Source organism: Rhipicephalus microplus, chromosome 1, assembly GCF_043290135.1.
Source record: "Rhipicephalus microplus isolate Deutch F79 chromosome 1, USDA_Rmic, whole genome shotgun sequence".
NCBI lineage: Eukaryota > Metazoa > Arthropoda > Arachnida > Ixodida > Ixodidae > Rhipicephalus > Rhipicephalus microplus.
In genome coordinates, this window is record NC_134700.1 from 251,038,457 (window position 1) to 251,053,151 (window position 14,695).

Here is a 14,695-nt window from a genome sequence, read left to right on the forward strand (position 1 = left end):
CGAGCAAATGAGCTTCGATACTGGACAGCTACAGGACAACTGAGTTTAGCAATAATGACAGCATCTGTAGCACAGTTGACAGTCTGTGTAACAAACGCTGATATAAATATTGAATGTAATGAAGTAGATTTGTTTTTTGTTTTGTTTTTGCAATACAGGCACGTAGGAATGCCTGCTTTCAAGGAGTGTTTCGAATATCAAAAGCATTTTGTAGCCTGTGCAACTTTTTTTATGACGATGCTTGATACTAGAAAGTGCTGTAACAAAGAAGTGGAGCTAGCTCTTCATGTCGTATTACAAGTGCACTAGATAGGTTGAATCATAATGAAGTTAGCAAAGAGCACTGGTGGAAGGTAAAGTTGACAAAATCAGTCAGAACTGTCTTTTTAATGTTCCCCCTTTTTATCTTGATAATTTAAGTTGTGGCGAGTCGATTAGATTAAAAAAATGACCGCACAGCCCAACCCCTTTCGCGACAACATATCAAGGAGCTTGACACGAGAAATCGCATTTTAATTCAAAAACAATAAAAGGAAAAGTAGGCGCACACAGTGAACACACCACTCGTGTAGCAGGTCAGTCACTATCACTGCCGCTCGAGCCGTCACTCTCGGTGTCCCGCAGCAGATCGTCTGCGGTGCCATCCAAGTTGTTTGTGATGTCGACTTTGACACGTTTTCATGCGTTAAAAATTCATGTTGCTACAGTGGACGGGGACACTTTCTGCAAAACTTTCCCGTCAGTGTTTTTTTTTTTTTTTGTCGGGGTTCCGGATTTATTTTTTGTACTTCTGTCGAAGGTGGGCCTTGAACGGCTTGTTCATCGCGATGTCCAGGAGGTTGCAGCACCAATGTCATGCCTCCTGGAATCATGACCAAGTCGCACTTGCTCTTTAGCAGCTTGGTCTTCACATCGGAATGAGCTGGCCACGTAAAGCATCTAAGACAAGCACTGACCGCGTACCTGAAGCCTCCACCAAGCAGTGCCTCTGGGCGCTGCTGCCACACAACCCGGATCCAATCTTCCATTATCTCGGCTGGCATCCATCCTTTCGCCTGGGCTCGGATAATGTCATACTTCGGAAAACACCCATTTTGGGTATGTTTTCCCTCTTCAGAATTATGTAGGGCGGAAGCTTGTGGCTGTCAGCATCACTGTGGCACGCTGCTTCTCAAACCCTGCTGTCCTCAATCTCACATTCCGGGCTCCTATCACGTTAACAGTGCATGCTTTCGGCATGTTGAAAAAAAAAAAAAAAAACGGGCATCTCATCGGCTACAATTTCGGCTCTTGCCGAAATTGTAGCTGTTTAGTCCGCGGAGCTTCAGGACATGTTGCTGAAAAGCAACGAGTTTGTCATCAAAATCACTTGGCAGCTTTTGACACATTGTGGTCTGGCATCTAAAAAAAATTCATTCGTCCCCATCAGGTGCTCCACCCAGCTACTGCTAACAGTGTGATGATGTTTATCCGAGAGAAGTCGCAACGAGGTTGCAACAAAAAAAAGGCAAAGGCGGCACAGGCTCTCGTGCAATCAGAGCGCGGGGCTTTTTGTTCTCTTCCGAAGACACATACGCGTTGGTGCGTATGCTCCACTACAATACCCCCCCCCCCAGGGGTTAAAAGTAGCCGTCCTGGCGACTCGGGAAGTAGGCACAATGAGGGGGTCGTAGTAGGGCTTGAGACGGTCGACGTGTACGGTCTCGCGTCCTCGACGGCGCAAATCTGGTGATTGTGTTATTGGCTTGATGATGTAATTCACCGGGGAGGTCGCGTCAATGACACGGTACGGACCATGGTATTGGGCCAGAAGTTTAGAAGACAGGCCAGGAACGTGCGGGGGCACCCAAAGCCACACAAGTGAGCCAGCACGAAACGTAGGAGCTATGTGGTGAACGTCGTCATGTCAAGTCTTTTGTAGACCTTGAGCCTCACTTGTCAGAGACCGAGCCAACTTACGGCAGTCTTCAGCGTATCTGGCGACTTCCGAAAGCGGGGAGCACTCAGATGCATTAGGGCGGTACAGGAGTGTAGTGTCGAGTGGGTGGGAAGGTTCGCGGCAATACAACAGAAAGAACGGGGAAAAGCCGGTAGTCGCTTGCGTCGCGGTGTTATAAGCGAAGGTAACAAAAGGTAATACAGCTTCCCAGTTAGTGTGGTGGAACGAGGTGTACATCCTCAGCATGTCGCCAAGTGTGCGGTTGAAGCGCTCAGTGAGACCATTTGTCTGTGGATGGTATCTGGCGACTTCCGAAAGCGGGGAGCACTCAGATGCATCAGGGCGGTACAGGAGTGTAGTGTCGAGTGGGTGGGAAGGTTCGCGGCCGTACAACAGAAAGAACGGGGAAAAGCCGGTAGTCGCTTGCGTCGCGGTGTTATAAGCGAAGGTAACAAAAGGTAATACAGCTTCCCAGTTAGTGTGGTGGAACGAGGTGTACATCCTCAGCATGTCGCCAAGTGTGCGGTTGAAGCGCTCAGTGAGACCATTTGTCTGTGGATGGTATCTGGCGACTTCCAAAAGCGGGGAGCACTCAGATGCATCAGGGCGGTACAGGAGTGTAGTGTCGAGTGGGTGGGAAGGTTCGCGGCCGTACAACAGAAAGAACGGGGAAAAGCCGGTAGTCGCTTGCGTCGCGGTGTTATAAGCGAAGGTAACAAAAGGTAATAAAGCTTCCCAGTTAGTGTGGTGGAATGAGGTGTACATCCTCAGCATGTCGCGAAGTGTGCGGTTGAAGCGCTCAGTGAGACCATTTGTCTGTGGATGGTATGCGGTAGATTTCCGGTGAATTATGTTGCATTCAGCAAGGATAGCTTGGATGACCTCTGACAGGAACACTTGATCCCTATCACTGAGTCATTCCCGCGGAGCACCATGGCGTAGAATGAAGCTGCGGAGAATGAAGAGTGCAACTTCGTAGGCGGTCGCTGCCGGTAGAGCTGCAGTCTCAGCGTAGCGTGTCAGATGATCAACGCCGACAATAATCCACCGGTTTCCAGAGCCACTATATGGGAGGGGGCCATAGAGGTCAATACCCACGCGGTCGAATGGGCGAGATGGGCACGGGAGTGGCTGTAACATGCCAGTAAGGTGCCATGGAGGTGTCTTGTTCTGTTGGCAAGTGGTGCAAGACTGAACGTATTTCTGCACAAAGCGATACATTCCTCGCCAGTAATATCGTTGGCGCAGCCTTTCGTAGGTTTTCAGGACGCCTGCGCGAGCACTTTGGGGATCTGCATGGAAATTCATGCAGATGTCAGAGCGCATATGAGTTGGGATAGCAAGGAGCCACTTCCGATCACCAGGCATGTAGTTGCGGCGGTACAGAATGTTGTCTCGTAAGGAAATGTGGGCTGCTTGCCGGCGTAGCGCTCTCGTGGAAGCGACAGCAGACGGATTAGTAAGGTAGTCGACTAACAAGGCAAGGTATGGGTCTTTACGCTGCTCCAAAAGCATGTCAGTGGTGTCGAGTAGTGACAAAATGGTAAAAAGGGGTGACAGAGAAGCCACATCTGGTGTTAATGGCGATCGGGAAAGTGCATCGGCATCCGCATACTTGCGACCGGAACGATATACGACACGGATGTCGTATTCCTGCAATCGAAGCGCCCAACACCCCAGGCGTCCGGACGAGTCTTTTAAGGTGAACAGCCAACATAGAGCGTGGTGGTCTGTGACCATGTCGAAAGGATGGTCGTAAAGGTACGGGCGAAACTTCGTCAGCGCCCAGATTATGGCCAAACACTCCTTCTCTGTCACGGAGTAATTCAATTCAGCCTTGTTGAGAGCGCGACTTGCATAAGCGACTACGTATTCGCTTTGGGTGCCTTTCCGTTGTGCCAAAACTGCACCAAGACCGCCACTTGCATCGGTGTGAATTTCTGTGGCAGCAGTGGGGTCGTAGTGGCGAAGAATAGGTGGTGTGGTCAGCAGGCGGCGCAGCTGGCAAAATGCGTCGTCACATGCAGGTGACCATGCAGATATACCTTTGCTGTTGGAAAGCAGACTCGTCAGAGGTGCGGCGATGGATGCGAAGTTGCGCACGAAGCGACGAAAGTAGGAGCAGAGACCAATGAAACTTCTTGGGGCCTTCAGTGATGTGGGCGTTGGAAAGTCAGCGACAGTTCGAAGCTTATCGGGATCCGGAAGAACACAGTCTTTTGTGATGACATGTCCCAAGATGGTTAGTTTTCGTGCTGCGAAGTGGCACTTCTTGGTGTTAAGTTGTAGGCCTGCAGAAGTTAGACACGTCAGAATCTCGTGGAGACGACCAAGATGTGTCGGGAAATCAGCTGAAAAGACTACGATGTCATCCAGGTAACACAAGCAAGTTTTTCACTTGTGGGCACGCAAGGTGGTATCAATCGTGTGCTCAAATGTCGCAGGCGCATTGCAGGGCCCAAATGGCATGACTTTAAACTCATATAGGCCATCCGGCGTTACAAAGGCGGTTTTAGGGCGATCACATTCAGCCATTGGCACCTGCCAATACCCAGAATGCAGATCCAATGATGTAAAGTACTCGGTGCCTTGTAAACAGTCAAGAGCATCGTCTATTCGTGGTAGCGGGTAGACATCTTTCTTTGTAATCTTGTTTAAGCGGCGATAGTCCACGCAAAATCGAATGGTGCCATCTTTTTTCTTTACCAGAACCACAGGTGATGACCAAGCGCTTTGAGAAGGCTGTATGAGTTCACGTTTAAGCATGTCATCTACTTGCTCCGTAATGACGCGGCGCTCTTCGGCAGAAACGCAGTAAGGACGCTGTCGCAGAGGCGAACGTCAGCCGGTGTCAATAGTATGAGTGTCGGTCGTGGTGCGGCCCAGAGCAGGTTCTTGAAAGTCGAAAGAAAAGCGAAACTGGTTAAGGAGAGCAACAAGTTGGCGGCATCCGAATCGGAGTGCCGCTGTTCATATGCAGACGTGGTGGCCTGCTGCGGCGCGTAGGTAGGCGTTCCAAAGGAGGCGTACGCAGGTGTGAGACGGCAGCGGCAGAAGCGTGCAACGTGGCCAGCAGTGCCACACGCGAAGCAGATAGGACGGTTGTCATGGGTGCGCCGTTGATTAGATGGACGGAAAAAGCGAGGTGAGGGCCTGTAAGCTGGAGGCGTGGCCGGAGGAGGTGTAGCCGATAAGGAGACTGGCTGCCGTAGGGGCCGCGCGACCACAGCTGCGTAACTGAGAGGTGAAGGTGGCGCAGGTGGTGCGTAGCCGACGGTTGAGAAATCAGGTGCTACTGAAGTGCATGGGTAAGGGGCTGGCACTGTAGGGAGGACATCGCAAATTTCAGTGCGTATGGCCTGCTGAAGTGTTAAAGGCTGGCTTGCGGTGGGCGCGTCGCTATGCGGCAGCAGAGCAAGATGTCGGGCGACTTCCTCTCTGATAAAGTCTTTGATCTGGTTGGACAGACTTTCTTGGCGAACGTTGGCATTTGCGAGTGCGACGGCCGAGATCGAATCTGGTTGTGGGACACCCTGTCGGGCGATAAAACGCTGACAGCGCAATTTATCGAAGCTCTGGCACAGGCTTACGAGGATTGCCACCGTGGTCGGGCTTTCTGCTAGCAACATCTGGAATGCGCCATCCTCGATGCCCTTGAGAATCTGTCGAATTTTCTCTTTTTCAGGCATAGATGGGTTTACACGCCTGCAGAGGTCGAGCACATCCTCAATGTAAGTACTAAACGTCTCGCCAGGCTGCTGGACTCGGTGGCGTAGACGCTGGTCGACGCGGAGCTTGCGGACCTCTGGTCGGCCGAACGCTTCAGTCGCGAGGGTCTTAAAGGAGGACCAGTTGGCGATGGCGGTTTCGCCGTTGGTATACCAAAGCTTAGCTACGTCTGCCAAGTAAAAGAAAACGTAGGCGAGCTTAGAGCCGTCGTCCCACTTGTTGCTGGCACTTACGCGTTTGTACAAGGAGAGCCAGTCTTCGACGTCTTGCTCACCACTGCCGCTGAAGATTGGTGTGTCCCGTTGGCGGGTAGCGCCGGGGCAGGTAGATGGGGCAGCCAATGGTGCTGGCTGCGCTGGGATGGGCTGGTTGGCGACTGCGTCAGTCATGTTTCGCGGTGGTCTCTCGGCCAACTTGCGAGAGCGGAGCTCCAGGTCTGCTTGGGGATCTCAGCAGCCTCCACCAAATGCGAGAGGTACGGGGACCGATACCCCGCACTTCCACCAAGTGTGATGATGTTTATTCGAGCAGTGAAGTCGCAACGAGGTTGCAACAAAAAAAATAGCCGTACGGCAAGTCTGGCAAAGGCGGCACAGGCTCTCGTGCAATCAGAGCACGGGGCTTTTTGTTCTCTTCTGAAGGCGCATGCGTGTTGGTGCCTATGCTCCACTACAACAGGAACACTGCTCAGGGAGTCTTCATTCTCCTCGGGATCTCTATCGCCTTCATCTGGATGGCAATCGGCAGTGACAGTGAAGACCCTGTTCTTTTCGCTACGAACGAACTCGCAGACTTTTTCTTCGAGTTCTTTGCGCGGTCCCGTGAATCTTTTGGGCGTCATGGCGGCCTTGAGAATCTGGTCGCACTGCTTCTTCCATCTGATGATGCAGGCTTGGTCCACACCGAATCTGCAGCAGCACTGTGATTGCCATTGTCCTCAGCAAGTGCAATTGCAGCTCGCTTAAACTTAAAGTTGTAGGAGGCTCTCTTTGCACTCATTCTGACCATTGTCAGTGCTATCGAACAACTGACAAAGAAACATGCTTAGGCCACCTGCCACTGCAAAGCCTTTGCTACCTGTCCAGCCTTGCGGATTGGATTAGATTATCCGCCAACTCTTGTGCCGCTATCTCTTGTCTCATCCTAGCAACATACCACATGGCAGCTTCCGAGATTAGCGACGAGGGCGCACTTGGCAGCTCTGACTGCACCATGCTCACAGAAAGGCAAAAAAAAAAATAAGGTGCTCAGATTCGCAAGCAAACTTTTTTCAAACTATTGCTTGTGAAAACATTGGGGGTGCTTAAAATCGTGTAAATACATTACAGTCGAACCCCGCTGTAATGAAATTGACGGGGCCCAGAAAAAAAATTTTGTTGAAGCGAAAATTTCGTTGTAGTGAAATCGAAAAATATATAGCTGATCTTAGCTAGCAAGACAAAGGAACGTTTATTCTCAAAGTTCAAAAAGTGTCCGCTGCTTCCTATTCTTTCCCAGCATCGCCACGACGCGATTCTCACCCATGCATAGCGAGGCCATAGTGAAAAGCACGCTGAAACAACGCCTAGAACTGCTTTCGTGAACGAACCAAGGAGTTCCAATAACATGTTAACACCTGCAGCTGTCTGCCGTCAAAGTGTATTCGACAATGCCGAGATGGAGGCAGGGTATCGTAGAGCGGTGACTTTTGCCTTATTCTATGCCATTCCTATCATCCACCACTCGCGGCTAGCTGATCTTGTTAATGCAGACGAACAGCTGCTCTGATTAGTTACTACAATGACTAAACTCGAACAAAATCATATGCATTGGCATCGAAAAAGGCATCGTTTCGTACAGCTGCTTGAAAAAAAAAAAAAAACCATGAACTGAGCGATTGAGCTTTAGCTTCAAATTATCTGCGGCTCAAAAGCAAGCCAGTGGCAGGGCAGTCTCATTGCCATCACTATCGAGCAATGGTGGAGCCCATGCTTGCTGAACAGCGGTGGTTTATGGTGGTGCCAACGCGTGTTTTAGACTTCTTCAATGCATTTTCAGGGAAAATGCATCAAAATGTTGATTGATATGTGGGGTTTAACGTCGCAAAACCACTATATGATTATGAGAGACGCCGTAGTGGAGGGCTCCGGAAATTTAGACCACCTGGGGTTCTTTAACGTGCACCCAAATCTGAGCACACGGGCCTACAGCATTTCCGCCTCCATCGGAAATGCAGCCGCCGCAGCCGGGATTCGAACCCGCGCCCTGCGGGTCAGCAGCCGAGTACCTTAGCCACTAGACCACCGCGGCGGGGCAGCATCAAAATGTTAAAGATTGTGTTTACTGTACAGCAATAAATATATGAGTCTGGAATTGCATTGTGAAATTTCGCTGAAGCAGGACGGCAGAAGAAAAAGTGTTGGTTGTGGCGACAATATTTATGCATTGACTTCTATGAACTGCTCATGGAGAAACCGTGAATTTTTCATTGTAGCGGAAATTTCGTTGAAGCGGCATTCGTTGTAACGGGGTTTGACTGTATTCACATGTGAGTGTTATTCTAATAAAGGCAAAACTGCATGTGGCAGCACACACAAGGTTAAACTACGAACACACACACATCGCTGAACTTCAACCAAATCGAAATTCAGTGCTTGTGTTATTCCTTTGCATGTGCGTTCATTGTATAACTTGGTATGTACTACTCTATGCCACAGTGACTTGCCAAATAGCCTGCAAGTATGTTTTAACCAATTTTAATAAAACTTAATGCCGTAATTACTCGAATTTAACGCGCACATTTTTTCTGGTTAAGCGAGTTCATAAATCGCATGCGCGTTAGAATTGAGTACAAAAAAAAAAATGAATACGGTCATTCTATTGCCATCGGCATTTCCAAAGTGGCCGCCCCCTACGTGCGTCGGCATGGCACGTCGGCCATTTCTGCCTATGTGTTTCCCATGTGCGGCACTTCGTACGTGTGCTGAGGAGTTCATCTTGTAGTGCATTAGCATTGACGGCATGGAAGGGCCGACTCGAAAAGCTCGACGAGTGCACCACGATGCCGCTTTTAAAAGAAAAGTCATCGCGTGTGCCGAAACAGACGGAAATTGGGCCGCATCGTGGTCGTTCAAAATTCCCGAAACGTGCCCGTGGGACTGGCAGAAACAAAAGCAGAAGATTGTCGACAGCAAAGATTCACACAAAGGCTTCATTGGACCACAGCAGGGTCGGTTTCCACAAACTAAAGAGCTGCTCGGCGAGTATGTGATTGAGCAGTGAGCGGCACAGCGGCCTGTGATGACAGAACTGCTCCAAGTGCAGGCTATGCAGTTAGCCTTAGAAAAAGGGCTAATGCGGAGCCAGTTTAAAGCGAGCAGGTGCAGGCTAACTAACTTTATGAAGAGGAAAGGCTTTTCCCCCCGAAGGCGAACGGGCATATGCGAAAAGTTTCCGAAGGAGTACGATGAAAAGCTTCACAGTTTTCAGAGGTTCGTCCTAAACTTGCGGCACAACAACGGCTACCTGCCTGGGCAAATTGGGAATGCCGATCAGACCCCTCTTTACTTCGACATGCCTGGCACCACAACCGTCGCGAAGAAGGGGGCGAAGCAAGTTCGCATGCTGACATCGGGCCACAGTAAAACTAGAGTCACGGCAATGCTCGGTTGCACGTCAGATAGGCACAAGCTTCCATTGTACCTCATATTTCAACAGAAGGCGCTCTCGAAAGAAGTCGTTTTCCTGAATGGTGTGATCGTGCGGGCCAACGCGAAAAGTGGGTGCGCATTGCTATCGATGTCTTGCTTTTTTTTTTCGTCGTGGAAACCGGGTGCACGTTACAATCGAGGGCATGGTAGAATCGAGTAAATACGGTACCTGCATCTTGCAAATTAGCACAATCACTGTTGTTTACCCTGTTTTCTGCATTTTTTTTCCTGGGTTTCTCACTTGCCTAAGGTAATGCTCCACAAAGGGGGCTGTGACTGTTTTTATCACTACATGTGAAAAATCAATGCAGATGCTGTCACATTTAGATGTGATAACCATAAAGGGAAATGTAAAATACTGGATGCTATTGCACGTGACTTTGTGGGATTGAAACAAGATTGGCATTTTATGAAATGGGAACCAGAAATTCGTAACATACACGAACACACCAATGAGGTTGTACATTATTTGTGAAAGTTTTTAATGCTGCTAGGATCAGTACCTTGTCATGCTCCTATTGTGCTTCCATTGTTGCGGTTGACTTTCACTTTCCCCATCGCAACTTTGTCATTTATCGCAACTTAGTCATTTATTAATTCCCATGGTTGAAGTGTCATTGTTTTGTTGGAACATTTTTTGTTACAGAATAGTGGCTTGACACTTGTGCGTGGCTAGGTGAGGTAGGAGAAATTCGCATAGCTGGTGCTGTTGTAGTTCCTTTGGTCATTGCTTATGAAAGGAGCTTGTCATGTGGCTACAACACATTTGGGCCTCTTTTGTAACTTCGCATTGTCTGCTTTGTGCATGTTTCAGCCATTCCATGCTCATTTTAATCTGGATAACTATAAGTTTTGGCATTGATGCAGACTTTTGCAATATTTTTTCCAGCCTGGCCATCTCTTTTGTGAAGTGCCGCATAAAAATTTAAGCTCGCAATTTTTTTTTGTCTGGAACCTTGATTCCATTTTTTTAAATTATTCAGGACCACAAAGCAGCACTTTCGGTTTTTGTGAGGAAGCTTATAATGACAATCGTGGCGTCTCTCGTGATCATAGTGTGGTTTTGGGACGTTAAACCCCACAAATCAATTATAATGATAATCGCATTGCTTGACAGGTCGGAAAAGCCCTACAGTGAGATACAAAAGAGAGGAGACGGTGGATAGGTCACTGAAGTGTTGACCTGCTGTTGTAGGTTCATCTGGTGCAGGCACAAGCCCAAACACTGACTTCAGCCGCAGGAGGCGCATCTACTCCTGTGACGGATGGCAGCGGTGGCCTGGAATCCCCTGACCTGACAGATGGGGGTGCCTCCCAGGGGGCGAACGATGGGGCGAGCACCCCAACGGGGGCTGGCAGTAGTGGTGGCAATGCTGGCCTCAGGAGACTGCGTCGGGTGGCGTGCACCTGCCCAAATTGCCGTGAGGGTGAAGGCAGGTCAGTGAAACTCTCTCATTCCATCCTGCCTTGTCTTAATTCGTGATACTTAGAATTTGTAAGCCGGTATAACAAGCGTTTAAACATAAAAATTGTTGAATCATGTCAAGGTAATATGCTCGTTTAACCATGAAGTAGGGCTTCACGGCAGTGCGGATTCCCCCTGGGTAGGTGTTTTCACGGTTTAGAATTTCTTTACTGCAGTGAAATTACCTTTACATGAGGTCACATGTAGGTCAATATACATTTATTCTGAAAAGGGGTTTATTGACGTGTGTTGCGACGGCGGTTCTACACGATGAAAACACGATCGGGACAGAGCAACGTTCAGGCAGATTCCGGCAATGATCAGCACGATGCGAGCGAGCGAGACGAGCCCAGCACCCAGTACCCATGCGGTGGCGATGCTGCTTGCCAACGATGCGTTTTCGTCTTCACAATTTGTTCATTTCAAGTACTTTGAAATATTCAATAACTTCAATTTTCGTCGAAGCGAATTCGAGTGCTGTAATATTCGTTTGAATATTCAAAGCATTTGAATATTTATACAAACCTAGTTGTAATGCTATTGCCAATTATGAGAAGTGGGTTTCCTTTTCGTTTGAATGTCCAAAGCATTCGAATATTCATACAAGCCTAGTTGTAATGTTATTGCCAATCATAAAGAGTGGGGTTTTTTTTCAATAAACTTCAGTTTTCAGTCAGTGCCTGTCTCATGCCTTCTTCTCTGTGTCCAAATTTTCATACACCAATCATCTCGTTATGGATGTATCAGACATTTATTTTGTCTTTGGAATCCTGCTGTGGGGGAAAGCATAGCAAGGAGCATCTGGCAATCGTCATGGGAGGCAGCATGTCAGAGGTGGTCACATTTTGGCTCCTTTTTATAGGCATGTTTAAACATCCAAGATTTTTAAAGAGGATTAATCACTGCCTGTTTCAGGCCCGTAGCCAGACAGGAGGAAGGCCTGCCCCCCCCCCCCCCCCCTTACTTCGAAATTCAAATGAAGCGGGGTGTTTCAACAAGAATAATTAATGAAAATAGGGGTTTTACAAGGTCTTCAACAAGTGAGCCCACCTGAAAAAAAATTTCTGGCTTTGGGACTGGCCTGTCTGGTATGAAGGAAACAACACTAAGGGGTGTATAATCTAAGAACATTTTGAAAAGTATGTGCAGAAGCTTGACAGGAAATACAAACTTCAGAACTGCATTGTGCTGATGTTTGTAGACAAGTGGGCCACCCTAGGGCACATAAACAATCACAAGGCTATTGATGTAGAGCCTCTACCACCAAATACAAGTGTCTCACAGCCGATAATCCAGGGTGTTATTTAGAGCATGAAGGTTCAGCAGCAGTTGCAGAAAGAACTTTGTTGTAGCCTTTGTGATTTGCCTGTGGTCATTTTTTTTGTCTTATGTTCGGAAGACAGTAACATCAGACACAATCCCCAACTGTTTTCGCCATTAAGGGTTTATCCTTGATAATAAGGACAGTGCCTGTAGTCGGCTGTAGCTGTGATCCCGTACCCGTGATTCCACCTGCCACATCATTAGACATTATCGATGGTCTCTGTTCTTGCGGGGTTTGTATCCCTGCTACAGACAGTGCCTCCTGCATTGTGCTAAGTTGAATGATCACATCGTTTGTCATGTTCTTGAGCACTCATAAGTAAACAGTGACTTTAACGATGTTGTGTGGCCCACGTTGCAGCCATTGAATGCAGATATGGTGCAGCACCTAACAACACTTTTTTCTGGGTATGGCAATAGTCAGACATTGGCTGATATTCAGGCTGGCCTGATGAGAGTCATCACAACCTGGTGTGCAGTTAAGCATTGAGAAGTGTTTCAGCCATTGGGACAATAGACATACTTTATTCTGGTGAACCTTTTTTTTTTCCCACTCTTTTTTTAATTCAGTATTTTAACATTTCCCCGAATGAATGGCCACCAACAGTGCAACACAACCATTTGTAATGCAGGACTAGCTATGACATGGTCTTTTCTGATTCCAGTCTGCCCTCCCATAGAACTCTATGTATACAGACAGCACTGTATGTGCAGCACTTTGCAGTCAGATTGATTATAATAGACTAAGAGAAAGGGAAATACTAATAATAAAATCTTGAGGCAGCAATGCGACGCAAGTGTATAAAATGAAGGGGGGGATGGGAGGTTGCCTAGGTGACAGAGAAGCTTTCGCTGTGGCCCTTTGTCTGTGTTGGTGTTCTGTGGGGGAGGTCTAAGTAATTGAGGAAGTTTGAAAACATGGTGAAATATCCTTATGAAATTCTTGTAAAGTTGTGCAAATACCAGTAACTGTGGGTGCAAAGTGAATTGGAATATTGTGTAAATGGAATATTTTTTAAGTACTTCCAAACAACATCACAGAAAAAAAGTTGAGGATTCCTAAGCATATTTTTATGAGATGAGAATATGAAGGCGTTTCTTTTGGCTTGGTTGGTGAAGCACCAGAGGGGTGTTGCTACGAACACCCCTATGTCTTATAAAGAATGAGGAAATGTATAGGTCGAATTGTGGGTACAGTAGACCCTCATTAGAAAGAACCTGAAGCGACCAGGAAAATGTGTTTCATTTAACAGGAGGTTTAGTGAGAAATGAAGAGGGTGCTGAATAAATTTACAAAACCAACAGACGCAGTTGTTCCAACTAAGCAGCAGTTCTATTTAACAGATTTCTGTTTACTGAGAGTCTGCTGTATTTGCTTGATTTGGAACATACAAAATGGTGTCAACAACATTTTGCATATGAGAGGAAAAGACGGTATTTCCTCAATCTCTCCTCCTCTTTGAACTTCTGTGGAGGCCTTAAAGATATGGCAAGCAAAGGTGCGCTTCGACTTGGGAATAGCAGTCTGCCTGTCTAGTTTCTTATTCACACGTGCAAACGCGCAAGGAAAATACATTGTGCATCTGCCACGGGAAAACTAAACTGGGCTTCCGGCTGTTGTGTGATGTAAGATGCAGTATTGCCATGAGCCTGGATAACTTGATATGCCACCAATTTTTGGGTGGTACCAATAAAAAAATTGCATATTAGGTCCATTTTTTGCTGCCAAGATATTATTGAGAAAGCTTGTTTTTCAAGACTAGTCAATCGAGTAAAGACAGAAGCCATATACACGGCCTTAGCTGCAGCCGACTACCTGTGGCAGATGTAGTGACATTGCCATCACAAAATGACATTGCCATCACAAAATGACAATGGAACACATTTTAAAGCTAGTCCAGACAGGCTCACTTTGTGCTCAACGACGATTTGTCGGCATCTAACTTGTTCTCAGCAAAGTGAAAATGGGAATGTGCCCCTTTCTTTCGAAAGCTCATATCATAAGAAAGTAGTTGCACTGCCTGAGGACAACTTCATTTTGTCTATTTGGTGTGCCTGAAACCAGTGTTTGTGAGTGGTGGAAACAAAGGTAGGGAATCTTCAGCCGCATGTCAATCAAGAATAATAAGGAAAATAACTAAACATGCGGATTGATTCCTATGACAATATTGGAGGTGCTCTCAAGCAGCTCTGCGTATATAGAGTTTGTCAAGGTAATGGCCCTTGAAATGGCACGCAATCAAGGGATATCCAGAAGTTACCTGAAACCAAGCAAAACTGAACCACTGAAGGAAAGGAACTGCCAGCAGAATAAATTTCACCTTCGATGGTGTATTGTTCTTGCCTTTTCTGTCTAACCATCAACATGATGGCTTGCCACAGATTTGCGATAACTTGTAATGATACACATGATTGCACTTTAATTTAGAACTCTCGAAATTGAGTGTGCATTACGCATGGTTAAGTATGGTATAAGCAGATGCTGTGCTTAGCACTTTCACGCTGCGTTCTTTTCAGCCTATGCACTGGAATTGGGCTACTAAGTCTACA

The 14,695-nt window shown here is 47.4% G+C and overlaps 1 protein-coding gene across 3 annotated transcripts in view; it reads left to right on the forward strand.

The window, feature by feature from the left end:
• The window catches only part of LOC119186303 (transcription factor Sp1-like), a 54,268-nt gene that overhangs the window by 35,055 nt on the left and 4,518 nt on the right, over positions 1-14,695 (forward strand). For all 3 annotated transcript variants that reach the window (XM_037434981.2, XM_075893163.1, XM_075893156.1), the window contains one exon: positions 10,553-10,794. In XM_037434981.2, the coding sequence (XP_037290878.1) occupies positions 10,553-10,794 (242 nt within the window). The remainder of the gene's footprint in view (positions 1-10,552; positions 10,795-14,695) is intronic.